The sequence below is a fragment of the Penicillium bovifimosum genome (assembly GCF_028826915.1).
Source record: "Penicillium bovifimosum strain IBT 22155 chromosome Unknown utg000007l_segment0_segment0, whole genome shotgun sequence".
NCBI classification, from domain to species: Eukaryota; Fungi; Ascomycota; class Eurotiomycetes; order Eurotiales; family Aspergillaceae; genus Penicillium; species Penicillium bovifimosum.
Genome location: NW_026622716.1, coordinates 746,220 through 773,673, shown reverse-complemented (window position 1 = coordinate 773,673; position 27,454 = coordinate 746,220). Strand labels below are relative to the sequence as shown.

The window sequence follows — 27,454 nt, the reverse complement described above, 5'->3', positions numbered from 1 at the left end:
TTCTTATCCGCACGGGGTACAGCGGTAGTCAAGCGTCGCCCTGGTCCGTGGGACGCTCAGCGCAAATAGGGTACTTCACGGCATTTGATCCCAGTGGGGTTAGGTCGTGGTATGGATGTATCCTGATTCCTGAGGCGCTTGGGTCGCTGCATTTCTTTTATGATGTCTTTGTTGGTCGATTTAATCTCATGGAAATAACCAACCCTAACGAAGAGAGCAAATGAACAACACAAAGTCCTGTGATCTGCTGGAGTAGTATAAACTATATGGAAGTAGCTTCTAGACTCATTGGGTGTTATGAAGAGCTCCAAGTTGGAGAGTCAACCATTGATGAAAGTCCCATCTCCAAGAATAGTCTGAATACCTCTTCGAACTAATGGGATGGATTCACGGCAACAACAGTCCGGAAAAGCCATAAGACCGTCGCGTTTGTATGGATACAATCAATATCTACCGTGAAGACGCAGAGGTGGGTTATGAGCAATAGCTCAAGAGGAAGATTTGTTGAAGATAGCTATTCGCCATGCTTAGGGCTGAAGAATATTTGAGGGCTATACAGGCTGACATCACTTGCCTAACCCTGGAGGATCGACTTGCTTGTTAAACAGTGGGCATGAACTAGGACTCAGTGCCTTATAAAAATCGGCCCATATCTGCATTGGAGATAACCCAGGGCTACACTCCAGGCACGGGGAAAACAACCCCGCACAGCGGCACAGGCCGCACAGGGAAGTCCGTGGCATCCAACACTAACACTATTTAGGTTGTCGATCAACAAACAATGCGACGTTACAACACAATCAAATGAGGAGTCTCCTTGCAGGAGCAGTCTCTCGATCTTTTAACCCGCCTCCTGCATCCATCGTACCTTCCATAACTCAAATCTACGATTCCCACGCGTCATTGCGCGTCTCCAACTCCCACATTCCAAAGCGCCATCTGCCGCCATGGCGATTCTGCAGACCAGTATCCTGTACAGTCTACTCCTCCTTCAAAGTGCTCAGAACACGGTAGCAACGCGGGATGACCTTCGCTATGTCAATCCCCTGATTGGGTCAACCAATGGCGGCAACGTCTTCGCAGGCGCAAGTCTGCCCTATGGCATGGCAAAGCCTGTCGCCGACGTCGGCGGCCAGAATACGGGAGGCTTTTCCACTGATGGGAGCAAGGTCACTGGCTTCTCGCACATGCATGACAGTGGCACAGGCGGGAACCCCTCTATGGGCAACTTTCCTCTGTTCCCGCAGTATTGCGAAGACAATATCGTGGATAATTGCAAGTTTCCTAAATCGGCTCGTGCAATTCATTACAAGAATGACTCCGTGGTAGCAAAGCCTGGCTACTTTGCTTTGACGCTTGAAAGTGGGATAAAGGCTGAGATGACGGCGGAGCGGCGCACGGCTCTGTACCGTTTTACTTTCCCCCGAAGCCGGGCAGCGGATGGAAGTGATTTGAATCCGTTGATTTTGCTGGATTTGACCGATTTGTGGGATAGCCGGCAGAATGCTTCCATTAGTCTGGACGCTGATAGCGGCCGGATCAAAGGCAATGGGACTTTCTTGCCAAGTTTTGGAGCTGGCTCGTACAAGTCTTATTTCTGTGCTGATTTTGTCAATGCTGAGGTCAAGGACAGCGGGATCTGGGTCAATGACCGAGCTGGTCCGGTACAGGACTTGTTTGTCACTCGCGGCTTCAACAACTTCTACCTCCAGGGTGGAGGTTATATGACCTTTGACCGTCCACACGATGGCATTGTGACTGTGCGCGTAGGCGTCAGCTATATCAGCACGGATCAGGCTTGTAAGAATGCGGAATCAGAAGTACCGGATTCAGAGGATGCTTTTGACGATCTGCGCAAAAATGCAGAGAACGAGTGGAAGCAAAAGCTCAGCCCTATCAAGCTCACGCCAGGAGGTGTCAGCGACGAGATGATTAGCAGTTTCTGGAGCGGCATCTATCGCACCATGTTATCGCCCCAGGATCTGACTGGAGAGAACCCACTTTGGAAAAGCGATGAACCATACTTTGACTCCTTCTACTGCCTGTGGGATGCTTTCCGTGCGCAGCACCCTTTCCTCACTATTATCGATCCACAAGCACAGTCAAAGATGGTTCGAAGCTTACTCGACACCTTCAAGCATGAGGGGTGGCTGCCCGATTGTCGCATGAGTCTTTGCAAAGGCTGGACACAGGGTGGTTCCAATGCGGACGTTGTCCTTGCAGATGCGTATGTGAAGAACCTCACCGGCATTGACTGGGAGCTTGCCTACAAGGCCATGGTCAACGACGCAGAGAATGAGCCACTGGAGTGGTCATACGAAGGGCGTGGAGGTCTGCAAAGCTGGAAACGCCTCAACTATGTCCCATATCTGGACTTCGACTACATTGGCTTTGGTACCAATTCCCGGAGCATCTCGCGGACACTGGAGTACGCTTATAACGATTATGGTTTGGCGATTGTTGGCAAGGGTCTTGGTAAGAAAGACTACACTACTTATCTATCTCGCTCCGGCAACTGGCAAAACTTGTACAAAGAAGATCAAAAGTCTCTGTTGGAGAATGGCACGGACACTGGCTTTACAGGTTTCTTCCAGCCAAAATACATCAATGGTACTTGGGGCTACCAAGACCCTATTGCCTGCAGCGCTCTGGCGTCGTGGTGCTCCCTCACCTCGAACCCTTCAGAGACCTTTGAATCCAGCATTTGGGAGTACATATTGTGAGTCTACATTCTGCATCTATGGCAAATATTTAGTGCTAACATTGTCCAGTTTCGTCCCTCATGACATGGCAAAATTGATTGAGATGGTTGGCGGCCCGCAGTCCTTCGTGTCTCGATTGGACTACTTCCACACCTCTGGCTTGGCCGATATGGGAAATGAGCCCGTCTTTTTGACTGTATATGATTACCACTATGCTGGGCGCCCAGGGCTGTCCGCCAGTCGAGCCCACACTTACATCCCATCTTCCTTCAACGCCACCCACAACGGACTCCCTGGCAACGACGACTCGGGAGCTATGGGTTCATTCCTAGCATGGAGCTTGATGGGCCTATTCCCAAACCCCGGTCAGAACGTGTACTTGATTATTCCTCCATTCTTCGAGGCCGTCGCCATTACTCACCCTGAAACCCATAAAACTGCTACGATCCGCAACGTCAACTTCGACAAAACCTACAAGAACATCTTTATCCAAAGTGCCAAGCTCAATGGAAAGCCTTACACCAAGAGCTGGATCGGACACGAGTTCTTCACTCAGGGAATGACGCTGGAGCTAACGCTCGGGGACAAGGAAAGCGACTGGGGTACACACAAGGAGGACTTACCTCCGAGTTTGAGTGATTCGGTTGCTGGATACGAGGGAATGTAGATACTCCGGTGGTTTGGGATTGAATACATCCATGCAACTGCCGGGTATTTCACCCAATGACCTTCTATGCTGCGTGGCAGTCTGTCAAATCTGCACATCCAGGGAGTCAGGGACCAGGACCAAATGCTGTGACTTCGCAAGTGAAACCCGGAGCATATCCGATGTGGGTCTAGATGGGCTGGATCAATGATTCTGAGATCCATCGTCCACCGAGTGCAATGGTACGAATTGCGCTTCTATGATTCATGAACTGTATCCTTGTGAATATCAATCGTATAGAAATGTAATCACACAATAACATTTAACTATCTCCAAAGACTACTTTTCCCCGCGGAGTAAGCTGGTGGCCACACATCCATGACTAAGCTGTAGCATGCACCTGACACGTGAAATCATCATCTCGAAGCTCCCTGCTGCAATCATTCTCAAGCTGAAAACCTCACACCTGTTTCGCGCGGGAATATTCCCTGCTCACGAATTTCAATTACCCCCGCAACCTTGGAATCGGACACCTGGCAACATCGCCTTCCCCCAACCCTCAGTCCCCGACCATTGCAAAGCCGACATGGCGAACCGACAGATCACACGACGCATCACCATCAGCGCAGCAATCTCACTATGCCTTATCTTCTTCCTCTTTATCCGACCGCAAGGGCCGCCGAGCCCCGCAATCCGCGCCCCCGGCCACATCGACCACTCCGCTCCGGCCTCCGTGCCGGCGATAACCATCCATGACAGCACCCTGAAGGGAGATGTGGTGATGCCGAAGCTGGGCAACGAGACAGTCAAGTAAGGCGCACTGGGGAGGTTCCCTTGGCAATGGCCGCGAGTGGTGGGACAGATTGCTAATAGTGGATTTGGCGGACAGGGCTGAGTTAGGTCGTGCGACTTGGAAGTACTTCCATACTGTCATGGCGCGGTTCCCGGAGACACCTACGGATGATCAGAAGGAAGCACTGCGCTCTTACATATACCTATTTGCCCGGTTATATCCTTGGTAAGCTTGCAATCCTAGCGTTGTCTTTATTCTTCACGTGTAATGGGCGTCATTGATTGAGAGACTAATGGTTGATTAGTGGAGAATGTGCCGAGCATTTCCAACAGCATTTGAAAAAATATCCGCCCCAGGTGTCGTCGCGTAATGCGGCTTCTGGGTGGGCTTGCTTTATTCATAATGAGGTCAATGCTATGCTTGATAAGCCTGAATTTGATTGTGCCAATCTGGGGGATTTCTATGATTGTGGCTGCAAAGAAGATGAGGGTGGCAAGGGGGAGGAGGGGTCGGCTGCTTCTCGGTCTGATGCTGCGAAGGAGGGCACGAGACAGCACGATGGCCCTGCAGTGGAGATCTCGAAGGAAGAGTGAGTGAATACCTGCTGTGGCGCATCACTGATACCTGATTGGTTGCTAACTTGCGGTGTAGGACTACTCGCGGTTGAGAGGGCGGCTATTGCTTGTTCTCTTGGATTGATACGATTCATTCGCTCTGGCGCATAGCGGTGCATGGTTGCTCTTGGATCTATGGTTGCTCACATTTATGGAGCTGGTCTCCCTTGTACATTAATACATTGTTATAATACCCCGGACCTGTGAATTGCCTTTTTGAGATAGGTTTACCGGTTGAGAGTCCAATACTCCGTCAAGTAACCCCGGCAGCCTGCATGTGCTTCGACCTGGCTCATTTTCTTAGAAACTGATTGTTCCTTGTCTTCCCCTCCGTCATTTCTCCAGCGGTACAGATGCCCCTGGTGCCATCATCGAATCAGTAATGTCGAGAACGCGTCGCTTCGAACGCATTCATTACGTTGTCGAACCTGTCGAAGAGTATCGTGCTGGAGGTTACCACCCAGTCCACCTCGAAGATACTTTCCACGACAGGTATCGGATTGTTGGGAAATGGGCCTATGGCCAGTTTTCTACAGTTTGGATTGCCGAAGATACAAGGTTGTATCCATGTCATCTTCCTATTTCATCGGCTATCAAACTTACTCCTTCATGTCTAGACTCGAAAGATATGTTACGTTGAAGATTCTCAAGGCCGATATCTCAAGTAACAGCCAAGAAAGTTCTATCCTCCAGCACTTGTCGGAAGCAGATACACATCATCCGGGGAAACCCCACGTTTTGCAATTATTGGATCAGTTTGAGCACGAAGGGCCTAATGGCCTACATCTTTGTCTCGTCTTCCCAGTCATGATGTCAGACGGTGAGGAAATTACTATGCAGCAAGAACCACGCTTCCCAGATTATGTTCGCGAGATTTCGAAACAAATATTGCTCGGGTTGAAGTATCTTCACGACCAGGGCCTTATTCATGGCGGTATGTAGGTATCTTGGGGATTGAATGCACAAAACGATATTGATTTGTGAATAGACCTCCAACCAGCCAACATACTGTTCACCCAGAACTGCGACTTCACAAGCGACATGTTCAAGGAACCCGAATTTAGTCCTGTCAAATGGCTTCCAGGGGTTGAAATAGATAACAGTGCTCCGCAGTATCTTATGTGTTCGCAGCGGCCCTATGGAATGCTAGCCAGTGCATCCTCCTCGACACTTCTAGTCAAGATTGGTGATATGGGCGGAGGTATGAACCCCTTTGATGATGCGAGAATGTCGATTATTGACTATAACCATAGCTATGTGGAACACACAAGATAAATCTCGTCCTGTCACGCCCGTAGCGTTGAGGGCACCTGAGTTACTTCAACCCCATTCGTGGAATGAGAAGGCAGACATATGGGCTCTAGGGTGTTTGGTATTTCCCCCATCCTTAATCCCGAAGTGATCTAACTAACCATTAAGTACAGATATTTCAACTTGCTACAAACGAGCCACTATTTCCGATCCTGGCTTGGGGCTGCACGACTGACGAGGTTCATGAGTTACTACGATCTCTCATGCGCAAGCTATTTGAGAACGGCAATCAGAGATTTGCTGTCTACCTTAGTGAGAGATTACCGACTGATTTTGGCAAAGAAAATACCGAGCAACTTGCAAATCTTCTTTGGTCAACATTGCAGGAACGTCCGGAAGATCGAGAATCAACCGCCAGACTTCTTAATCATCCATTTTTAGTTGGATGAAGAGTACCCGAGTCACCAAGCAGAAAGCCGGTTGCTAGTTATCTCAGTGCCCTCCAACGTCAGGGAAAGACGGCTGTTTCTGGCGCCAAAAGTGGCCAATTTCGGCGTCTTTCAGAGGTCCTCATATTCCAGTTTTCATAATATCAACCCATCAATATACCATTGTTATGTTTCGTATGTGGCTTGATGAAGGGGGTCCCTCGCTATATCTCGTACTATCATAGACCACATACTACGGTGAGCGCGTCTTGTGTTTGACTCCTTTAGAATTAGGGCATTTCCACAGACATCGACCCCTCCACTAATCCCATCAGCATGTGGAGACGTCTACCTGCAAGTCATTAACGTCAACAACTGTACTTAACGGTAGTATAACTACAACTCCACTCTCCAAGCTAAACTGCCGATCCCCCCTCACAGTGCATGACCTTGACATCTTACGCGCAGAGACCAGCCTATCTGGTGATCGAAGTGAAAATGGCGCGCATGACCCACGAAGCCTAGCTAGTATATCCCTGAACGAGCACAGGAGACTAAAGTGCGCAGTGTGTCGCACCCAGATGTCTAAGCAACATGCGCCGGACATAGTTACTTCGCATTGTTCTTTTACTTGCAAGCGGCAACAGCGACAATGTCGCGACGTCACACCCTCGTGATACATAACAGATCGGCATGCCTCATGTGGCTATACTTCTTCATACATAAAGATGAGCGGCAGACTTGTGTACATCACAAATCTTCCAAGGTTATAAGACGTTCAAAGGGATCGAAGTGTGGTCGAGTGCCAAAAATAGATATTGGGGGGGGGGCTTGTTTTGAGGGGCCAGTCTCGTTGCTTTCTCAGATCCCGCGATGCTTGTTCTCAAATGAAAGCATTGGGTCTCCTGACTGGCTTCCCACCAACCAGGGACGAATCACGATCATCTGCCGTACTAACCCTGAAACATGATAAATCCAGGGGATGTCCTTCAATTCCATATTTTCATCCTCATAAACCAACAGTACCTTTGTACTTTACTGTGTACTTCGACTCTTGTTCGACGCGCCCAGTTTATCCATACTTCCTAAGATAGCCTAGCGCTTATCCAGATCGGGACTAGCGTTTATTTGCGCGTTTCCAAATTTCGCGAGAAAAAGAAAAAAAGACAGAAAGGAAGAAAAGAAGAACACGAGAAGAAGGCGGGAAAATATTCATACCCAAGTCTCTTAAGCTCGATTATCAGGGCGCATCACTCACAGATTAACCTTATCTCGTTCCAAGGGATAAGAAAACCCTCCTTCTGAAAAACTTCGCAAACCTTCGGACATTCAATCTCTATCGCTAGCCGGTTTTATCGTCTGTGCCTGTGCTTGATAGGATCTTCACTATCAACAATGGTGTCTTTCTCGTGCGAGGTGAGTCCCGTCCTGTTTACTGGTGCCTCGTCTCCGAATGGTCACTAACAACTGTGACAGGCATGTGGTGATGTTCTCACAAAGAAGAAGCTCGACCCTCATCGTGGTCAATGTCGTGGCGCATCATTCACTTGTATTGATTGCATGGTGCATTTCTGGGGAACCGAGTACAGAGCTCATACGGTATGTCGCGGTCCTGTCGCATTATCTCATGGTCCTGGAACAATGAAGGAGGCATTTGCTAACAAGTTCGGCTGCTATAGTCATGCATGAGCGAGGCGCAAAAATACCAGGGCGCTCTCTATAAAGAGAAACCTCAAAAGGGAAAAAAAGGGCAGAACAACCAGCAGAACGCGAAGCAAAACCCCCAAGCCCGCAACCAGCAACCCCGTGTGGAGGACGGCTCTGATGGCGAGGGCCTCAAGAACGCTCCTCCTCCCCCTGCTCCCACACCCCCGCCCGCTGGTGAAGCGAAGACCCTTGCTCCGGCCCCGGTGAACGACAAGCCTGTCAATGTCTTCGATTATCTCGTCACCGATGAGACCCCGAATGCGTCCAAGGTCTCGCTTGCCACGCCCAAGGAACAAATGAAGATGAAATCCAACGCCAAATCGGTCTTTGAGCCCAGCGGAGCCCTGACTCGTGTCGAAACCAACCCAAATACGGACGACGAGGGTAAAAACTACGACGTCGCATACCAGGAGAATGGCTTTTCCTACGGCGCCGGCCACATCCCGCACGCGGAAGTGCCGCCGAACGTGTCAACAGAGTTTGTCACGCCCGCACCTAAAAAGAAGAAAGACCGTCGTCGCGAGGAGAAGGCCCCCGGCACCGTCAGCGAGAAGAAGCGCAAGCGCGGCCAAGCCGAGGTGCTCAGCACCCCCCGCGATGCAGTCGATACCCCGATGATGGACGCCCCCTCCAGCATCATCAACAACGCCGGCACCCCCATGCTGCAACACTCCGGCCTTACCGGCAGCCTGAACCGAATGATGCACTCCCCCTCCGTCGATGGCGACGACAGCCCAGAAACAAACCGTCGCGCCTACCAGGACGCCTCGTCCCCCATCAAGCGCAGCCGCCGCAACGGCAAGGAAGCCAACGGCGACTCAGGTCTCGGCATCTCAATGAAGAACCGCGCCGGCCGCCTCGTTTCCTCCATGTTCGGCGGCTCAGCCGTCTCCAGCACCAATAGCGCAAATGGAGACCACCACTCCAAGGCCGTTATCCGCACCCGACGCGGCAGCTCCTCCAGCGGCGACGCCCATCTCGAAGTCCGCAAGAGCAAGAAGTCCCACCGCTCCCATGATGATCGCGACGAGTCCCGCAAGTCCAAGCGCAAGAGCTCAAACCCCACAGATGGCGACAGACCCTCCCGCCGTCTCAAGCAGGTTGATGAGCGCCGCGGCTCCGCTGACCACGGTCACCAGGTCGCCGTCTACAAGCAGTCCCGGCCGCCGGCGCGCACGGATGAGGATTTGCAGCGCGAATTGGCGTACCATTTCCTTTCGCTGGTGTCGAAGGACACCGAGCGTGGCTGTTCGCTTAACAAGGCGCTTAAGCGCTTCCACCGTGATCTTTCTGATGAGTATGATGCTGATCGCGGCCGTGATCATGGTCGGAGCCGGGCGGACCGCGAACGCAGACTTGATGATGAGAAGGATCTGTTCCGTGCGTTGAGGTTGCGACGGAATGATCGTGGTGAGATTGTCTTGTTCATCTAGAGACTTGTTGGTTATGAAGATGTGTCATTCTTGTGCGTTTAATGAGGTGAATGGGCTGGTTTCTTGCATAGCGCCATGTTTATATTGATGTGCTGTCTTTGATGTTGTATTTTTGTCCATATTAATTCAGGATGGGGCTCAATTGCATCCATAATGTGTACTCTGACTGTCTTCCCTGGTGTCTCTCAACCGAACTCTCGCATAATCTTCGAAGTATCCCGAGGCTTGAACTGAGGAACAACCAGTTTGGCCTGAGGCTGTATGTCCATTTTCCAAGGTCAGGTTAGATTTCGATGTGCTGCAGACACCTCTGCATTGTGTATCTGCAATGGCTCCATCTATTCGATGCCTTCGCATAGTGGAAGTGGGTCAAATATGCACTCTTATGCACCCTGCCCTTGCATAGATCAATGACTGACTTGGTCAACAATCTGCTTCATACACGGTAATACGCAGCACGACTCCATCTCATACTAGCATCTTCGCCAATAGCGAACATCGTACGTCAATATTGAGGTTCCAAGGTTCTGAACTTCCCGAACAACAACCCCTTATGGCCGCTATTGAGCCGTATGAATAATGCTCATGTTCCACACTGCGCGAATGATTCGCGAATAGCTTGTGGTAGTTGGTATCCGAATCGGAATGGGCTCATCGCTGCCTGCCGGACCGGACTGGCCGGACTCCTGTTTCGACATATGGGTTAGCAGGCAACGATACTCCACAAGCAGATGTGGAAGGAATACACCTGTTTGCGCGTGGGTCCAGTACCTCAATCATAGTTTCCTCGTAGCCTAACAGTACCAAAAGCTCACATCGTAGCCTAACAGTACCAAGGACTCTCCTCGCAGCCTAACGGCAACAAGCACTTCTGGAGTATAAATACTCCAGGCTTTGCCCCTTCTCTGTTCTTCCTCTCTTCCTCTCTTCCTCTCTTCCTCTCTTCCTCACACCTTTCCCACTTATTCCTATTCTCGGACATTTCTCCCACCTTCAAGTTCAAACGGCAAAATGGCAACCCGATTCCGTAACGGGATGAACACCTAGCCATCAAGGGCCACTATCCATCTCAAGAAGAAGATGGGGACGCCAAACGCGAGGTTGAGCGGTGTATCCGACGCATCCACGAGACAAGTTGACAACAGCAGCCGCGGAAGGTGCTATCAGCCCTCGACGACCTGTACCACTTTCTCCGTTGCGCCTTTCCGGTCCATCAGCTCCAGACATGGCGACCCCTGCTCTAAGCAATGCGGCCCTTGCGGACCAGATTTCCACACAGACTCTCGTGCGTTTTGAAGGACAGCTGGAGGGGACTCGTGGCAAGATAAGGTAAAGGGCGCTGAGGGGTCCCATCTCAAGAACCCAGATCCGCCACTCCAGACTAGGGTAGAACCCCAGATCGATCCAGCGCCTACAGCTGTCCCTCAATACTCACAAGAATCTGTGTGGAAATCCGGACCGCAAGGGCCGCATCGGCCGTTGATTAGAGTCGCCATGTCTGGGGCGGGGGACGTGGCAATAGTTTCTGGTGGACCAGAAAGGCGCATCGGAAGAAGTGGTACAGGTCATAGGGGGCCGATAGCACTTCCTTCGGCTGCTGTTGTCGCAGCACAGGGAGTTCCCCAAAGTCATCGCTCATGCCTTGATTTGCCTTTGGCGTCTAGACATTTCAATATGTCATTTGGCTTGACCCTCTGGGCTTCAAAAGCAGGCTGTACCTTGTTGTGAATGCGCCGGATCCACCGTTCAACCTCGCGTTTGGTGCCTTCATCTTGGTCTTGAGACGGATCCAGTGGTCTTCGATGGCTCGGGTTCTCATGCCCTTACGGATTGGTGTGTCATTTTGTTGTTTGAACTTGAAGTTGGGAGGAATGTTCAAGAATCGGAATAAGTGGGAAAGGTTTGAGGAAGAGAGGAAGTTCAGAGAAGGGGCAAAGCCTCGAGTATAAATACTCCAGAAGCTCTCGAGTCTTGTTACCATTAGGCTACGGCGAGGAAACTATGATTAGGTGCTGGACCCGCGCGCAAACGATGCAGCTGTATTCCTTCCACGTCTCGGTTCTTGCGGAGCATCGTTGCCTTAGCCCATGCATGTCGGTATTCCTCCCAGATCTCGGTTCCATCTTGCGGAGCATCGTTGCCTGCTAACCCATATGTCGAAACACCAGCGGTCCCGCCAGTCCGGTCAGGCAGGCAGCGATGAGCTTCGTATACAAACTACCACAAGCTATTCGCGAATCATTCGCGCAGTGCGGAACATGAGAATTATTAATACGGCTATTATATGAAACCAAGTTTGTTTTGAGAGATCTTGCCACAGTTCCAGTATATAATTGTTAACCATTGAAGCCCAGAAGAACGCGATGGCGGCGTGGACCTAGAATAGACACACGGGGAGCACACCGAGAAATGGCCCAAAAAGCCACCTGCAGAGATGTCTTGTCATTGTCTGGATATGTAAATCTCAGATCCATCTCATCTTGGAATGGAGCCTGACTCCTGAGACATCCTTTGTAGAGGTGGCACAGTTCTCCCTCTACACCATGTAGAAAAGAACAAAGGATATAACTATATGCTATATGATTATGCTATAACAAAAAGCCGGTCAGAAAATCGATGGAGGAACTAATCCCGGGTGAGTGAATCTGCAATGATATCTTGTGGCTTTGCTGCTGGATGCTTCAGTGAACTTTGGGATGAGTAGAATGAGTGTAGATTAGGTGTGATCAGAATTAGATTTATGTTAGTTTGACTCATGCTGCCCATATTCAAGAGAGGTGACAAACAGCCTAACAGGATTTGATATTGATAGGAATTTGGTGGAAAGTGTCGCTGTGTCGGTATCTGCTGAAGTGCTGATGTTGCCAGTCTGTAGATCGCGGGCCCGCATCTCGGACGCCACCCGGGACTTGGCAAAATGAGTCACGTTATCTAGTTCCTGACTCACGATTGAGAATTTGAGGCCCGCCACTTCGTCACCGCCCTTTATACCGCCCTAAATTGCCGCGCGAGCTTTTATCGTCTTCTAGATAATTCGCCTTGTTGCTATCTTCCATCACCTTCGTTTAAGCAGGCTTTTCTCTTTGGTTGTACCTTTTTTGCACTGCTGGGTGGTTAGCTTTCATTCCTTTCACTCTCTTGTGCATTTCCAATCTGAATAGACCCAACATACCCAGTTCATCACTTATCGCTTGCTTGAAGCTGAGCGCATCCCACCAAGTGAGAAAATACACTGCACGTGTATGATTACGCCACTCAGTCAGACCTCGATCGCATATTTGGCAATGGCGACCGCACAGCCAGAGACTTCAATCCCGGCTGGACCACGACCTCCACGTTCTTCTAGACCATCTAGACGCAGAGGGCGGGGTTCAGGTAATCGCGATGGTCAGCAACCCAGGACTGGGCCTGTGACCGAGAACTCAATACAACCGACACAGGTCCAGCCACAGCAGAATGGAGCACCCCAGTCCGGTCAACAAGACGGAGCGTCTCGCTCGCGGAGAGGAGGCAATAGAGAAGGCAGAGGCCGAAGACAAAGGAACGGACCACCCCGGCGAGAAGGCCCGAATGCAGGAACCGGTGACCAAGAGACACAGCCCCCGCAATCCCGTGGAATGAGAGCGCGTGGGTTTGAGGCTCAATTGACGAGACCAGATCAGTCCGGGAATGCTGTTTCTCTGGACAGTGACCATGCGCTAAGGGCCGATGTACCAGATTTTGTACCCGGCATGCCATCATCTCAAGCAGGACCACCTTCATCTGCGCCATCGACGAAAGGGAAGGGCAAAGCTAGGCAGCCTAGGGCACCGCCGCAACCACCTAAAGTCACGACGAAATCCACGGCCGACGATCTAGCTACCCGAATCCACGAAGACATCTCGCATAATCTGTATGAATGTCCTATCTGCTGCAGCGAACTGGGTCGCAGGTCCAAAATTTGGAACTGTGAGCTCTGCTGGACTGTTTTCCATTTGAGCTGTGTGAAGAAGTGGTCCACGAACGAGGGGGCAGCTGCTCAGAGAGCTTCTGCTCAAGAAGATAGACAGGAGGATTTCACTCCTCGCGCATGGCGTTGTCCGGGTTGTAATCTTTCACAACAGAACTTCCCCTCGAGCTACTCTTGCTGGTGTGATAAAGAAATCGATCCTAAACCGCTTCCTGGTCTACCCCCACACTCATGTGGTCAGACTTGCTCGCGGCCTCGCAAGGGATGTCCGCATCCATGTGATGCAACTTGTCATGCAGGTCCATGTGCGCCTTGTACTGCCATGGGCCCAACGCAGGATTGCTTCTGTGGTCTTAATTCGTCGCAAAAACGTTGTCAAGACACAGATTATGAAAATGGCTGGAGCTGTGGTGAGATCTGCGGTGAGCTACTGCCGTGCGGAGAACACACATGTCCACTTCCATGTCATGAGGGATTGTGCGGTGGCTGCGAGGTTAGCATTGACGCTCGTTGCTATTGTGGGAAATCTCAGATGGAGATGCTCTGCAAGTCGAAAGATGATGAGGAGGACAGTCGAATCGTCCTTGAGGACGGATCAGAAGATGAATGGACCGGCTGCTTCAATTGCGGGGAGACTTGTAACCGTCCCCTTGATTGTGGCCTTCATTCATGTCAGAAGAACTGCCACCCGCAGGAGTCTCATCCAGCACACTGTCCACGATCACCGGATGTTGTCGTCAATTGCGCTTGTGGCAAGACGCCGCTATCTGAGATACCGGGATATACACCTCGGACTTCTTGCGAAGACCCCATTTTGAACTGTCAGAAGCCGTGTGGCAAGACACTGCCATGCGGTCATCCTTGCGATAAATTGTGTCACACTGGACCCTGTGGCGCCTGTTTGCGAAATGTCTACATCAAGTGCAATTGCGGCCGTACTAATAACTTGACTATCTGCCATCAAGGCCAGAATGAGCCTCCCCAGTGCCCACGCCAGTGCAAGGCGACCTTGCACTGCGGTCGGCACACGTGCACTGAAAGGTGCTGTCCAGGGGAGCAAAGGGCCAACGAGCGCCAGGCGGCGCGTCGTAAGCTCAGGTCCCATCTTCGTCCTGCCGAGGAAGACATTGAAGCAGAGCATATCTGTACCCGCATATGTGGCCGGATGCTGAAATGCGGAAGGCACACATGTCCGGAGCTTTGCCACAAGGGCGCTTGCAACACCTGCAGGGAAGCAATATTCGAAGAGATCTCGTGTAATTGCGGAAGATCTGTTCTGTACCCACCGCAACCGTGCGGTGCGAAGCCGCCTGCTTGCAACTTCCCCTGCGAGCGTCCTAAGCGATGTGGCCATCCTCAAGCCCCACATACCTGCCACACGGACGAGGAGAACTGTCCCAAGTGTCCATTCTTGACCGAAAAGGCGTGCCTGTGCGGCAAGCGGGTATTGAAAAACGTGCCCTGCTGGTTGACAGATGCGCGCTGCGGGCAGGTATGCGGACAGCTGCTCAAATGTGGCTCCCATTACTGTCGGAAGGACTGCCATCGTCCAGATGATTGCGAAGACGCAACAAAGCCCTGCAGCCAGCCTTGTGGAAAGAATAAGACGATGTGTGGCCACCCTTGCACGGAGCAATGCCATGCGCCCTATGCCTGCCCCGAGAAAACACCCTGCTCAACCAAGGTCACAGTAACATGTGGCTGTGGACGACTTCGACAGGAAAAACGCTGCAACGCCGCCAAGGCCGTTACATCCAAGGGCCAGGTTCAGTCACCTCAGCGCCAACCAGAGCTGACACCGTTGACCTGCGATGACGAATGCACACGTCTAGAAAGGAACCGCTCCCTAGCAGGAGCTCTCGGCATCGACATCAACCAGACGACCACCGCGCAAACAATCACAGCCGAAAACCTCCCCTACTCGGAAGAAACCCTAGACCAATACATCAAACTTGCCAGCTCAGCGCCTCTAGCAACCCTCCAAACCTACGAGGCAAACCTCCACGCCCTCGCAGCAGCTGACAAATCCACCCGCTCATTCCGCTTCCAGCCTGCGAAAGCAACCCTCCGCGCATTCGCACACTCCCTAGCCGCAGACTGGGGCTTCGTAACAGAAAGCCACGACCCAGAACCGCACCGCCATGTCTTCGTGCTGAAACCCGTTGTCTGGACACCTCCCATCTTCGGCATGGGCAGCGGCTCAACCGTCGGTATTGGCGGTATGAGCGTGCGTGAGTGCGTGAAGCTCCGTGAACGCGAGCGCAGCAAGGAGCAGGAAGCCCGTCGCGTCGCTGCTCTCGAAGCAAAGGCGGCCCGGGAAGCTACCAGGGCTCAAGCTAGTACTGGTGATGGTGGCTGGGCCCAGGTTGCTTCGAAGAGCAAGAGCAGTGGGCCTTCGAGGACTGGGACTCCGGTCCAGAACTCGTGGGTTAGCAAGTCCATTTATGCTGCCCTTGATGGGGATGGGGCCAAGAAGGAACGTTTGGTGCTTCGTTCCGGGGTAGGGGCGGGTAAGTCTTTGCGTGCGAAGACGCCTACGTCTGAGGTTGTTGATAGTTGGGAGGAGGCTGAGGAGGAAGCTGAACAGAAGGAGGAGAAGGAGCAGACGGGAGATGGGGCTGAGCAGGTTCAGGAACAGGCTATCAGTGAGGACCTTGAGGGTAAATCTGAACCAGGTCCTCTGACTGAAGCTCCCAAGGAAGAACGGGACGAAAATGTCCGTACTCAGGCTGAGACATCTGCCTCTGATGTGCCGGTCTAGTTACTGGGTTTTGATGATTGATGAGAATCAAAATAGCATGTTTCAAAAGCCTTGGATATTGTCGTCCATCATTTGCGGAGTTACGTTACTTGCATTATTCTTTTCTGGGTGTCATCACGCATGTTTTGCATCAGGGCATCATAATCAGCATCTCTTTAAGCAACCAATATACCAGAAATCAAGCTAAACAAGTTCCAAACTCCTGGGAATCATCAACACCAATCTCAACAAGCCACTGTAGAAAACGTAGCCGTAGCCAATACCCCTCCATTCAAAACCTGGACACATCAACCTCAAACCCTACTTATCCACCGGCTCAACCTTAACAAACTGCAAACACCCCTCCCCCGTCGCCCGATACGGCCCATGCTTCATCCCCGGCTTTCGATAAGCATAACACCCAATCGTCCACGTCTCCGCAAGCGATACATCCTCCAGCCCGCCCCGCAAAATACACACCTCTTCGATGTAGGTATGTGTTATAGGTTCTGTCTGTGTAGACGCAGCATTTGGTTCATACCATTGGAGCACGGCTTTGCGCTCGCCCGATTCGTTTAGAAGGTACTCCCATACCCCTGGTGCGATCGAGTACCAGGGCTTTGCGGTGGGGGAATCCGCTGGTGTGCCGGCTGGTGGGTGAGGTGGTGGGGTTGAGAATTCCTTTTGGGTGTAGGGCATTTTGGAATGATTTTGGTATTTTGATCGACTGGGTCTGTGTCGGAACTCGGAGATGGTTTATGTGTGTGCGGTGGTGGGGAGATGTAAAAGAGTTGTAACTTGTTTTGAGGTCTAAGTTATACTTCCCCGTTCACTTGCAGGTGCCCGAAGTGCTGACAAATGGATATGTGGCTGCTTCGGTTTAATTTGTTGGGGGGAAATGCATAAAAAGTATGAGAATCAGGTAGTATTCAGGTTGATTTGCAAATGATCTTGTTGGAACTGGTGCAACAAGTTACCACATGGTCCTGTGACCTGGTGTTATCTGGCGCAATCGGCTTATCCGATTGCGCGCGTGCGTTTGCGTGTATGGTCACTATGAGGTGCATCTCGCGATGCTACCAAATACGACAAGCTTACGTCCCCCACCGAGCAACAAACTACAGGACACATAGTCTACGTCACTCTTCTTTGGGAAAAAGGACGAGTTGTAGGCGATGTGGTCCCAAAGAAGAGTGATATAGACGATGTGGCCTCTAGTTTGTTCCTGGGTTGGGGATGTAAGCTTGTCGTATTTGGTGATCCTACGGTTACCCCAGGTCTCTAGGTCAACCTCATCAACGAAAGATTGAGGGACTTGTAGGGTCGCGCCCCGGGAAGTACTCCCAGCGACCGACACAGCCACTGAACTCATGGGGGATCCTCCTGATGCTTCGCCTGTTGTCATCTTTCTTGTTCTTGGCCTCGGTAGGCAGTCTTGTCTGTCGGTGGGTAATCTTGGGATCTGGCGAGGGCGCGCAACGCGTAGAAGTACTGGGATCTGATGCGGAAGTTGTTTAATTGGCAAGAGACGAAAGAGGCAAAGAGACGAAAGAAGGCAACGAGTGCGAAGTATAGCATTTAAACTAGATTATCAATGTGGAAGGGAAACAGAAGGATGAAGACAAGTGGGAGGCGATGAGTTGATAAGCCTTCCACGTCACGTTATCCGAACACATCCCTGAGAAGGCTGAGATCCGCCCTGTGGACTCTTCCCATGTGACTTGCAAACGTATGTCACTAGCTCTTGACAGATATACCATCAGGGTTATGGAGATCCCAACCGATGAGATAGATGCCTGATTTCCGGTTCAGGCGGCAGATCTTGGTTCCGTCAGTTTCCACGAGGGTGCAGGTCCTCCCGTCAAGGAATATACCCGCATCTTCTGCCCGATCCGCAGATAGTAGGTTCAGGTGAAACCCAGGTAAATAGGCCACATCCTTGAGAGAAAAAGATGTGCCATCAATGCTGTCAGTTGGGGTCACCTGCAGGGTTCCGAACCCAAGGATGGTAGCTTCAGTGTCTCCTACTTGGACAGTACAAACAGCCGGTCGATATGAAAAAAGAAGGTCCCTATTGTTGCAAATATGGATCGGGGAACCTGTAGAGTAGCACCAGATATCCTTCTTCTCGGTCTGTTCGGCGGAAGTCTTATCAGTCTGGTTGGTAGATCTCTGGAATTTCTTCAGAGCCTTGTGTATGATGCATTAAACTTGGGCGACTTCGCTGCCCGTTTAAATCGACTGTTTGCCTCCTTGTCGGCTTCCCACCCAGCCGACCTGACAGCAGGGTTGACGTAGGGGCATTCCGAGAAGGAATGATCCCCCCTATTCGGGGCGCTCTCGCATGGGCATCGGTGCTTTTTACCACCCTTACCCGGCATCGCGGCCCTGGAAGGTGGTGGCATGCGCATTCGTGGCATATTTCCGGGGTGTAGTGGCGCGAACTTGCTCAACGTAGAGATTTAGAAGTGCAGGGAACTCAGGGAGGGTCTTGTCAGACACATAGCGGGCCATCATGATCCAAAACGCGTAGAACGCTGGGGAAACAGGAGCGATGGCGTGGAGGAAGTCGATGGTGATTTGTTCCTTATTCTCGAACTCTACCAATCCGACCTGCTTTGCCTCCCAGTAGCAAACGTGCCATTTCAGGATCCAGCGGTCGAGGGCCGATAACGATTTTGGTGGAGGCTGGTTGCGTAGGTTGTACCATGTATCTGCTACTTGGCATTTGCGGAATAAATCCGTAGGAGCAGAGCCAGAGGCACCCTTTAGCATAATGAGTGTATCCCGGAGGGATTGGTAAATAATATGTCGCTTGTAGTCGGAGGTAACAGAGTGACGGATGCCTTGTTTGAGGCGGTCGGTGATCTTTTGGTGATATCGGACCTCGGTATCGTTCAACCTTGGCCGCTTGCGGTCGTAATCGCGGGACAGCATAGAAAGCTACCGATTAGGTTTAGCGCGCCAAAAATCCGGCAGAATTCGGGGAATTCGGCAGAATCATAGGCGGTGGTTATGTCATCGGATTGGCGGCATTTCTCTTAACTATCTGGAGATTTGGAGATTCATTCTACGCAGTATTGACTCCTCAGCCTCAAAATGCCATCATTCCGACTGCAAGGATTCCGATCAGTACTCCGTGGCAATAATGCCCACCTGCTGCGCCATCAGCAGCGCCGCTGGGCACAGGTCCACGATGTCCGCTTCCTCGCTTCACACCACGACCCCAGCCATGTCATCGAGAAGTACCGGGCCAAGCTGGACCAAAAGGCCAAAGAGTAAGCCTAGCCTCTCAATCAATGCAACTCAAACCCCAATGCTTACTTCAAAAACAGAGAGGGTTTCGAATCCATCGAGTCCTTGAAACAAGCCTACGAAGACAAAATCAAAGAGCTCCGCCGCAAAGCATCAACCCCAGCTACCCCCGAGCCCAGCTCTCCCACACCCACTACCGCCACAGCACCAAAAGCATTCAAAGCACCCCCATCACCCACCCCCCAGGAATCCCGTACCACCAAAGCCGCCCGCGCCGTCTCCAGCAACTCCAGCCCCGTCAAGCCCCTCAGCTCATACCTGGACGTCGAGAAAATCCGCGAACTGCCCGCCAAGGAGATCGAAGCCCTATGGCGTCTCCGCTTCGCCGACAAGCCCCACACCATCACGGCCGCTATCCCCCTGGACACGTACCAGCGTATGATCCAGGCCGCGCGCGAGAACCCGCAGTTCATCCTGCCGCTGCCCCGGCCGCAGACTGCTGAGGAGAAGGCGGAGGTGCCCGAGGGGGCGACCGGTACGGCGGCGGAGATTCATTTCCTGCAGTGGGCTTTCCATCCGCCTGCGGAGGGGTCTACGATGTCGCCGTCGAATAATCATACTTCGACGGTGATTTTTACGAATCTCGGGGCTTATAAGATGCATGGCGCGTACGCTCAGCCTCATACTACTGTTACTCATCATCTGGATTTGGCGGATGAGAAGGGGTTGGTGCTTATGCATGGGCAGATTATTCCCGACGCGGGTGTTTCGGCGCCCGAGGCCACTTGGCTGGTTAGTTGTGTGCAGCGCTTCTATGACTTTGGGGGTCAGGCGAGTGGTCGGAAGGGGGAGCTTGTTCGCATGTTTACCCGCGGTGATGTTGAGAACTTTAAGGTTGAGGAGTTGCTGGAGGAGTCTGAGAGACTTCACTGATTTCGGCAATTGTGGCTTGTATTATATGTACTATGTATCTCTCATAAATAGACTGTGCCTTTGGTGATAGGCATGTATTTTTTTACAGATGTATATTCTTTAGGCTCGGTAGTGTCAAGTTACCTGCATATACTAGTACCAGCTTGTTGCACACTTGATAATTGTGCTGGACCCAATATGGACTAAGGATACAACCCCTTATAGAAGCCGTAAGTTATCGGTAATCATACAACAGCCCGGGTGGTCTAGTGGTATGATTCGCGCTTAGGGTATTCAAAACCTGAGCATTATTGCGCGAGGTCCCGCGTTCAATCCGCGGCTCGGGCCTGTTATCTTTTTTCCTTTTTTTTGGATTGGATGGATATATGTGTGCTAGCTAGCATCCATTATGAGACGAATGATCTTGTGCTTTTTCGATCTAGAATCTGGGTGTTGGCTTGTCTGTAAATTGTGTACATGTGCCACATACCGAGGTAGGTACGTACCTATGGATGGATCAGGCGAACAGCCCGGTATCAACAGGATATATATCTGTGCTTTCAGCCTACCTAGGGACCTAGGTACCCGCCCCTAGGTCCCGGCGAGTGGCCGGCCGTGACTATTGGATAGGTAGGTATAGCCCGTAGGCAGGTATGATACCCGAACTGCATGTCTAGACCTATAGGTCCTACTCCCTAACTCACCATCCCGTCTGTCCCCTTTCTCGAAACGACCAGTCGCGCGGCACTGATACCCTGGCGTTCTAATTCTTTCCATCGAGAACACCGCATTCTCAGGCGTTCATCCTCATTTCAGCAGTTTTCACGAATCAATACCTCTTCCCAAGCAACCAATGCTCGTTTCCTTCCCGTTCCTATTTGATTCCCCGTGGCCTTGACTCGCTACGCTTTGCCCTCATACTCTCTTGTTCTCTTGCTCCAATTCGAGGTGTCATTCTTGCGCGTGTTCCTGGCACGGCGCATTCATGCATAATATTAATCTGGGGGTTGGTGGACTTGTTATTCTATTTGATGATGGGTTTTCTTTGTGGCTTGTATTTGTCGGATATCCCATTAAAAGCATTTCTTCCGTATCCTTCTTAGTTCTACTCCTGACTCGTTAGATGAACGTCGTAGTTCACGAGTACCGGTGCAGTAATGCTACGACTTGAAAGACCGTAGGTACTATCTCCAATATATTCTATTGAACTAGATACGCTATGAATGTGCCAGTAGCGTCCGACGACAGCAATACCTAGTCAAGCCCTCGGTCTGGAGTCTGAACATAGCCATCCAAGACAGCGGGAATGTTCCAGTCTGGCTCGAGCTTTCCCCGCAAAGAATGGGGCGGCGGGGCCGGTCCAGTATTGGAGTTCACCACCCTGAGCTGACCGAACAAGCACAGGTGCCATAGCCCGTGAAAGCAAGAATAAATGAGCAAGGCTGTCAAGGTCGACTCGGAGAATGGAGGTGATCACATGTTTCCATACACGTGCTTTGGGTCCGGATTGAAAAGGGAAGGCACCATCCACGCTCCTTCTCATTCGAGAAGAATTGCCTTCCAAATAAGGAAGGCACAACTCACCCTCCTTCTCGTTCAGTTCAGCCAGAGGAAGGGTATAAATACCCCCTCCTCATCTTCTTCTCTTTTTCTTTTCTTTTCCTTCTACACATCTCTTCCTCTTTTCCACCATTGCCATTCTTCTTCAGGTACCACACTATCTCAAGCACCATCAATCCTCAGGTACCATATACACATAAGTACCTCCCAACCTCAGGCCACCTACCTTAGGGACCTTCCTCATGACAAGATGCCATGGCATATGACACATGATGAAATGTTTGTTGTGATGGGTCGTGTCTCTCTACCTTGACTACTATTCCTATCCTCTCTCAACTATATGTCATGCTGTCCACACCTCGGGCATGGTTCTCCACCTCCTAGGTACATCTACTCTTATCCTTCCTCAACTCCATGTCATGCTGCCTCGACCTTCCCCAAGCCTTCAAGTTGCTTTGACTCTTCCATGGCTTGCTACTCTCCTCCATCGACTCGACTTCATCCACTTCGTTTTCCACATGTCAACGTCATCTTATCCACCTCCATTCAACCACTTCCACTCACCTATGTTCAGTCTTACCGTGGCGGGCCTCACGGCTTCAGGACAATCGGGAGACTGATATAGGCACCGCAACCACCCCATCGCAACCGCATCCACCTCGACACACCTATGTTCGGTCTTACCGTGGCGGGCCTCACGGCTTCAGGACAATCGGGAGACTGATATAGGCACCGCAACCACCCCATCGCAACCGCATCCACCTCGACACACCTATGTTCGGTCTTACCGTGGCGGGCCTCACGGCTTCAGGACAATCGGGAGACTGATATAGGCACCGCAACCACCCCATCGCAACCGCATCCACCTCGACACACCTATGTTCGGTCTCACCGTGGCGGGCTTCGGCTTCAGGACAATCGGGAGCTGATATAGGAAACACATCTACCCTACCACCTCCACTGACCTATATTCACTCTCACCGTGGCGGGCCTCATGGCCTCAGGACAATCGGGAGACTGATATAGGAACCGCAACCTTGGCCACCCCCATTAACCTATATTCAGTCTTACCGTGGCGGGCCTCGCGGCTTCAGGACAATCGGGAGACTGGATATAGCAACCGCAACCACCCCACCGCAACCGCATCCATCAATATCTTCTCTCTCGATCATCTGCTACTAAATGCAATCCGCCTATCCATCAATTGGGGCTTCCCATATTAGCTCTTACACCCACCTTCATATCGACTCTCTCAACATGCTGTCTGCCATGCCCATTATCATAGTCATCTTGCAGTCTTTCTTTGTCTTCAACCAACCGCCATTAACCACCATCCACCAAACTGCCCATTCAGGCCTCCAAATATTATCTTTGACCGTCCACTACTGAAAACAATCATCCCTCTACCTTTATCCACCAGCAACTTGACACTGCAATCGACGCATTCGTCCATGGCCTTCATAATCGTCATGTCATCTACAACTCGCCACCACAACCAACTAGCCTGTCCACACCGGTCTTCAATCATCCACCCTGTTCATCAACCGCCTACTCAATACCTATATCCTTACATACCATCATCACCCACCATTGACCGTCCGACCACATCTTATCCACGTACCTACGAATCTTTTCGACTTGGCCTTTCTGACCACTCACTGCCAACGTCATTGACCAACAAGCCCTCTGGCATCCGCATCGACTGCGAGTAATTCACACTGTTAAACAAGAAGGTTCAATCTTCTTACCATCCTGACCATCCGCGACAAACCACCGAGAAGCATCATCCTCCTCCTGAGAGCCTTATGCATTCTAGCAGCCACCTAGTTAATATTGGTTGTGCTGCCACCAAAGAATCTCTACATTCCGATAACCGGTCAAAACATCGATCATCCGCACCCATGGGCCTCCCAGTATCATAAATTCATGAGTACCTGTTGTCTACCACGCCCAGCGATGACTCTTTGGCTCCTTAATTCTTGCATCTCTGCTTATCTTGACCACCAACCACCATTGACCATGCAACCCATTTATCTTCGTCTTTGCGGGCTTGCTCAACGCCATCCATAAACACCATCGTTCAATGGTTACCCACGTGTTGATCATCATCTCGATAACATGCCCGTGGGCTCTCTACCATCCGCCGTGCCTCCGTGCATCATGGCAACCACCTACAATTACCCACCACGCTGCAACTCTCGGGGATGAACCATATCCTCAAATCTCAAATTTACACAGTACTTCTTCACACAACAAGCCACCAGATATGGTCTCACAAAGCGCCTGGTCCACTGCTGTCTACCTATCAACCCATCACGGTCAAACCAGCAATGAAAGTGACCTTCAACGAGTCACATTCTCAGGTTCTTCATACGGATGCCTTCTTTCCCTCCACCTCCCTTTCTCTCGGCGCCTCTACTCTCAGGAGATCTGTGCCTACATAAGAAACTTCAGGTAGCTGAACAAATCATACAATTTACTCAGTCCATTATCTGCTCTTACAGTGTATTGGCTTTGGACCACGCAATTCCGACTTGACTAACTGTATATCCTGATTTCAGTCTTGTCACTACCTCAGTAACACAAACTTTCATATCATCCACGACCATGTCGATAGGTTCAATGGATCATGGAAGCTATGCCCAAACCAGTCCTACCTTTCCATTGACATTACCGCTGCGTCATTGAACAGACCTATAGATGGAAAAGGTTCACACAGCAGATAAAGACCTAAATGAACGCATCCAAATCTCAATTCTCAACTCCATATATAGATCAGATGACAGGAATAATAGTACAAATGCAAAGAGCGGAAAAATGCTGTATACTTTACATGCTTTCTCTCCTCCGACTCAACCCTTCACCTTCTTATTGGGTCCCTTGTTCAAATTCCCACTCCCACTCAAATCCTCATAAACAATCCCCTGCTGTCTATCCTTCCTCCGCTCCTTCTGCCTATGCATCCTCCCCTGCTTCGCCATCTTCTGCAATCTAGCCAAATACTCCTTATTCCTCGAATTAACACCCTCCTCATCCTCAGAGCGCTCGAAAATCAACCGTCTCCTACGCTTGCACATGCGCAGAATATCATTTCCACGCTTGACATCCATCTCATCGAGCTCGTAGTCGACCGTCCATTTACCCTGCGCGCCTAGACGATTGGGACGTTCCACGGGCTCGCCGTTGACTTTGTTGGTTATTTTCAATGTCATGGCGAGGAGGTCTTCGAAGTATTCGTCTTGCTCGGCTGGTGTGTCGACTTCGGTTTCTGGGGAGGTGGATGATTTCTTGGACATGTTTTCGAGGTATTCTTCTAGTTCGATGTCTTCGGATTCGTGGGTTTCAGCGTCTAGGTCGACTTCGGCTGGGGTTTCGGGGTCGAGGTCTGGGTCGATTTCGACTTCGTGTTCAGCTGAGGGTTCTGCGTCGAGGTCTGATTCACCTGCTGAGCTTCCATGATAATCTGTTGTTTCTGGGGCGTCTGAAGGATTTTTAACCGTTGAAACCTAGATCATATATAGCCTGGCAATGAATCTCTACACTAAGCAATAGCACTTTGAGAGAAATTTGTTATTGCATTCATACCGAAATCGGACCTCTTTAATAATTATTTGCACAGAAGGAAGCTTGTTGGCGTGGATAAGTAACGTAAGAAGCAAAGGGCCCCAGAAACAAAAGCATATTAGAGCCACGCCGAGAGCCCGAGATCGGGCCATTATTATAAATACCGCGAGTGGAGGACGCCAGCACGCAAGAAACCGAGAGTAGTAAGAGTAAGACGGGCTTTAGACAAGAACAAAGAGAAAGAGAAAGAAGAAAGCCGCTCTTATCAGAAGGGGAGGTTGACCCGGGGCGGCGGGATAAAGCCAATAGCCAGGGCCATATGAGGTATGAGCAGATCCGTTCGATTGAGTAGATGCGGAGTAGGAATCGTGTCTTGGTTGCATGGCAAGGGGTATCATGGTCATAATTAACAGTTACTGTCAATTGTCTCCTGCTGTGGGGCCGAAGCCAGGGAGAAAGAAGCTTGACAGCCAAGCATTGTAGTGAAGCTTGAAGTATTTGAGCTCTTTGGCGAGAAGAATTAGAGTCGGAAGGTCGAAGGAAACGCTGGGTTGGTATGCCAAAGGATAGCCAGATCCCAAGCAAGAGAAGGAAGTCGTGTCTCAATTCACTGTTTACCAGATAGCACTTCTTCCGTAATAAAAGAATGGATGTGCTCAAAATAGCCTGGCTCAGCAACGGAGTCGTTGTGGCCGCCGTTCGGGAGTGTGCGCCAGACCTTAGTTTCGGCATTGCAAACCGCATACAACTGGGTCATATTTGACGGGCTAGGGGAAGTTAGTCATGTGGAGATCAAGTGTGGAATAGAGACATACGGAACAAGCTCGTCCTTAAGTCCACTCATGAAAAGCACTGGAGTCTTGGTGATCTTTGGTAGCACATCTTCACTGTTCCAATATTGGTGACAGAACCGTGCAAGATACCGTGCGGGGGGAAAGACGCTGAAATCAAGTTAGCATTTCTGACTGAGAGCCATATGACGAGTCCAACATACTTCGGAATCAACTTGCGAATACTTAGGAAAGTGTTCTCTAAGATCAGTCCTGCAATATCACCTTGATCCTCATTGGTAGCAACCAGATTGATGGCCACAGCACCACCGAGACTTTGTCCATAGACAACAATATGGGTATCCCTGGTCTCTGGGCGCTGGCGCAGGTAGTCAAGACCAGTCTGAGCATCTATCTTAATGCCGCCTTCGTCTGGTGTACCCGTTGACATCCCGTAGCCGCGGTATTCGAGCATGAACACATTGCACTGAAGCGTATCCTGCAAAGCTTTGGCAATGGGGACGCGATGTCCGATGTTGCCTGCGTTTCCATGGAACATCAGAATCGTTACATTGCGAGCGGAGCGGCTTGGTCGTTGGCGTAGGAACAAGGCGTGTAAAGACTCTCCGTCGGGGGTGGGGATCTGAAGGTCTTCAAAGTTGGTAATACCAAATTGGCGAGGGCTGGGGACATTCGTGCGTGCATCCACAGGAACATTGCGGGGGTAGATTAGTTCACTGGGCGAACTGGTCAGTTTCGATAAACAAATGTCTTAGATGCGAGTAGCGTACTTTTGCTTGAAGTATAGGAGCCCACTTGCAACCACAGCCAGACCAGAGGAAGCGAGGACCGGAAGCCGCATGAATTGGGCAGCACTGTTGGCCATGTTGCCGATACTCCAAGGAGGAGGCGAAGGAGATTCAGACATGACGCTCGAGTCGGGGCCCTTAGAGTGGGGACCTGATAGCGGATGTGACAAGATGAGCTGTGAGAGGTTCTGATATTGCGAAGTTATCGACTAGCAGATATGATCAAGGCAGCCAGACATGAATACAGCAAGATAAACAACCAACACCAGAGGTGAAGAGTAAATTGAGCTTCAGGAGTCTTGCGGGGAGAGAGATGATAAG

The 27,454-nt window shown here is 50.9% G+C and overlaps 11 protein-coding genes across 11 annotated transcripts; 6 read left to right on the top strand and 5 right to left on the bottom strand.

Moving 5' to 3' along the window:
• Positions 1 to 947: 947 nt before the first annotated feature.
• On the top strand, positions 948 to 3,369 carry N7515_009205 (Alpha-1-2-mannosidase; the record flags this gene model as incomplete). Its single annotated transcript, XM_056669949.1, has 2 exons — positions 948 to 2,719; positions 2,772 to 3,369. The coding sequence occupies 2 exons, from the start codon at positions 948 to 950 to the stop codon at positions 3,367 to 3,369; spliced, it is 2,370 nt and encodes a 789-aa protein (XP_056517748.1).
• A 373-nt stretch (positions 3,370 to 3,742) lies between these two features.
• N7515_009204 (flavin-linked sulfhydryl oxidase ERV2) lies at positions 3,743 to 6,455 on the top strand (the record flags this gene model as incomplete). The annotated part of the gene is made up of 8 exons (XM_056669948.1): positions 3,743 to 4,158; positions 4,238 to 4,366; positions 4,446 to 4,730; positions 5,101 to 5,316; positions 5,373 to 5,689; positions 5,744 to 5,956; positions 6,009 to 6,127; positions 6,180 to 6,455. 8 exons carry the CDS (start codon positions 3,743 to 3,745, stop codon positions 6,453 to 6,455), a joined length of 1,971 nt encoding a protein of 656 aa, XP_056517747.1.
• Positions 6,456 to 7,829: 1,374 nt separating this feature from the next.
• On the top strand, positions 7,830 to 9,574 carry N7515_009203 (LYAR-type C2HC zinc finger protein; the record flags this gene model as incomplete). Its single annotated transcript, XM_056669947.1, has 3 exons — positions 7,830 to 7,850; positions 7,911 to 8,033; positions 8,114 to 9,574. 3 exons carry the CDS (start codon positions 7,830 to 7,832, stop codon positions 9,572 to 9,574), a joined length of 1,605 nt encoding a protein of 534 aa, XP_056517746.1.
• Positions 9,575 to 13,030: 3,456 nt separating this feature from the next.
• Positions 13,031 to 14,341, top strand: N7515_009202 (uncharacterized protein; the record flags this gene model as incomplete). The annotated part of the gene is made up of 3 exons (XM_056669946.1): positions 13,031 to 13,156; positions 13,237 to 13,466; positions 13,678 to 14,341. 3 exons carry the CDS (start codon positions 13,031 to 13,033, stop codon positions 14,339 to 14,341), a joined length of 1,020 nt encoding a protein of 339 aa, XP_056517745.1.
• On the bottom strand, positions 14,287 to 15,069 carry N7515_009201 (uncharacterized protein; the record flags this gene model as incomplete). The annotated part of the gene is made up of 1 exon (XM_056669945.1): positions 14,287 to 15,069. One exon carries the CDS (start codon positions 15,067 to 15,069, stop codon positions 14,287 to 14,289), a length of 783 nt encoding a protein of 260 aa, XP_056517744.1.
• A 63-nt stretch (positions 15,070 to 15,132) lies between these two features.
• Positions 15,133 to 16,284, top strand: N7515_009200 (Single-stranded nucleic acid binding R3H; the record flags this gene model as incomplete). Its single annotated transcript, XM_056669944.1, has 1 exon — positions 15,133 to 16,284. The coding sequence occupies one exon, from the start codon at positions 15,133 to 15,135 to the stop codon at positions 16,282 to 16,284; it is 1,152 nt and encodes a 383-aa protein (XP_056517743.1).
• Positions 16,285 to 16,584: 300 nt separating this feature from the next.
• On the bottom strand, positions 16,585 to 16,962 carry N7515_009199 (uncharacterized protein; the record flags this gene model as incomplete). Its single annotated transcript, XM_056669943.1, has 1 exon — positions 16,585 to 16,962. The coding sequence occupies one exon, from the start codon at positions 16,960 to 16,962 to the stop codon at positions 16,585 to 16,587; it is 378 nt and encodes a 125-aa protein (XP_056517742.1).
• Positions 16,963 to 18,446: 1,484 nt separating this feature from the next.
• On the bottom strand, positions 18,447 to 19,038 carry N7515_009198 (uncharacterized protein; the record flags this gene model as incomplete). The annotated part of the gene is made up of 2 exons (XM_056669942.1): positions 18,447 to 18,588; positions 18,638 to 19,038. The coding sequence occupies 2 exons, from the start codon at positions 19,036 to 19,038 to the stop codon at positions 18,447 to 18,449; spliced, it is 543 nt and encodes a 180-aa protein (XP_056517741.1).
• A 324-nt stretch (positions 19,039 to 19,362) lies between these two features.
• N7515_009197 (ATP11 family protein) lies at positions 19,363 to 20,451 on the top strand (the record flags this gene model as incomplete). The annotated part of the gene is made up of 2 exons (XM_056669941.1): positions 19,363 to 19,541; positions 19,599 to 20,451. 2 exons carry the CDS (start codon positions 19,363 to 19,365, stop codon positions 20,449 to 20,451), a joined length of 1,032 nt encoding a protein of 343 aa, XP_056517740.1.
• Positions 20,452 to 24,842: 4,391 nt separating this feature from the next.
• On the bottom strand, positions 24,843 to 25,706 carry N7515_009196 (uncharacterized protein; the record flags this gene model as incomplete). The annotated part of the gene is made up of 2 exons (XM_056669940.1): positions 24,843 to 25,496; positions 25,587 to 25,706. 2 exons carry the CDS (start codon positions 25,704 to 25,706, stop codon positions 24,843 to 24,845), a joined length of 774 nt encoding a protein of 257 aa, XP_056517739.1.
• A 455-nt stretch (positions 25,707 to 26,161) lies between these two features.
• On the bottom strand, positions 26,162 to 27,252 carry N7515_009195 (alpha/beta hydrolase; the record flags this gene model as incomplete). The annotated part of the gene is made up of 4 exons (XM_056669939.1): positions 26,162 to 26,321; positions 26,370 to 26,495; positions 26,549 to 27,061; positions 27,116 to 27,252. The coding sequence occupies 4 exons, from the start codon at positions 27,250 to 27,252 to the stop codon at positions 26,162 to 26,164; spliced, it is 936 nt and encodes a 311-aa protein (XP_056517738.1).
• Between the last annotated feature and the right edge of the window lie 202 nt (positions 27,253 to 27,454).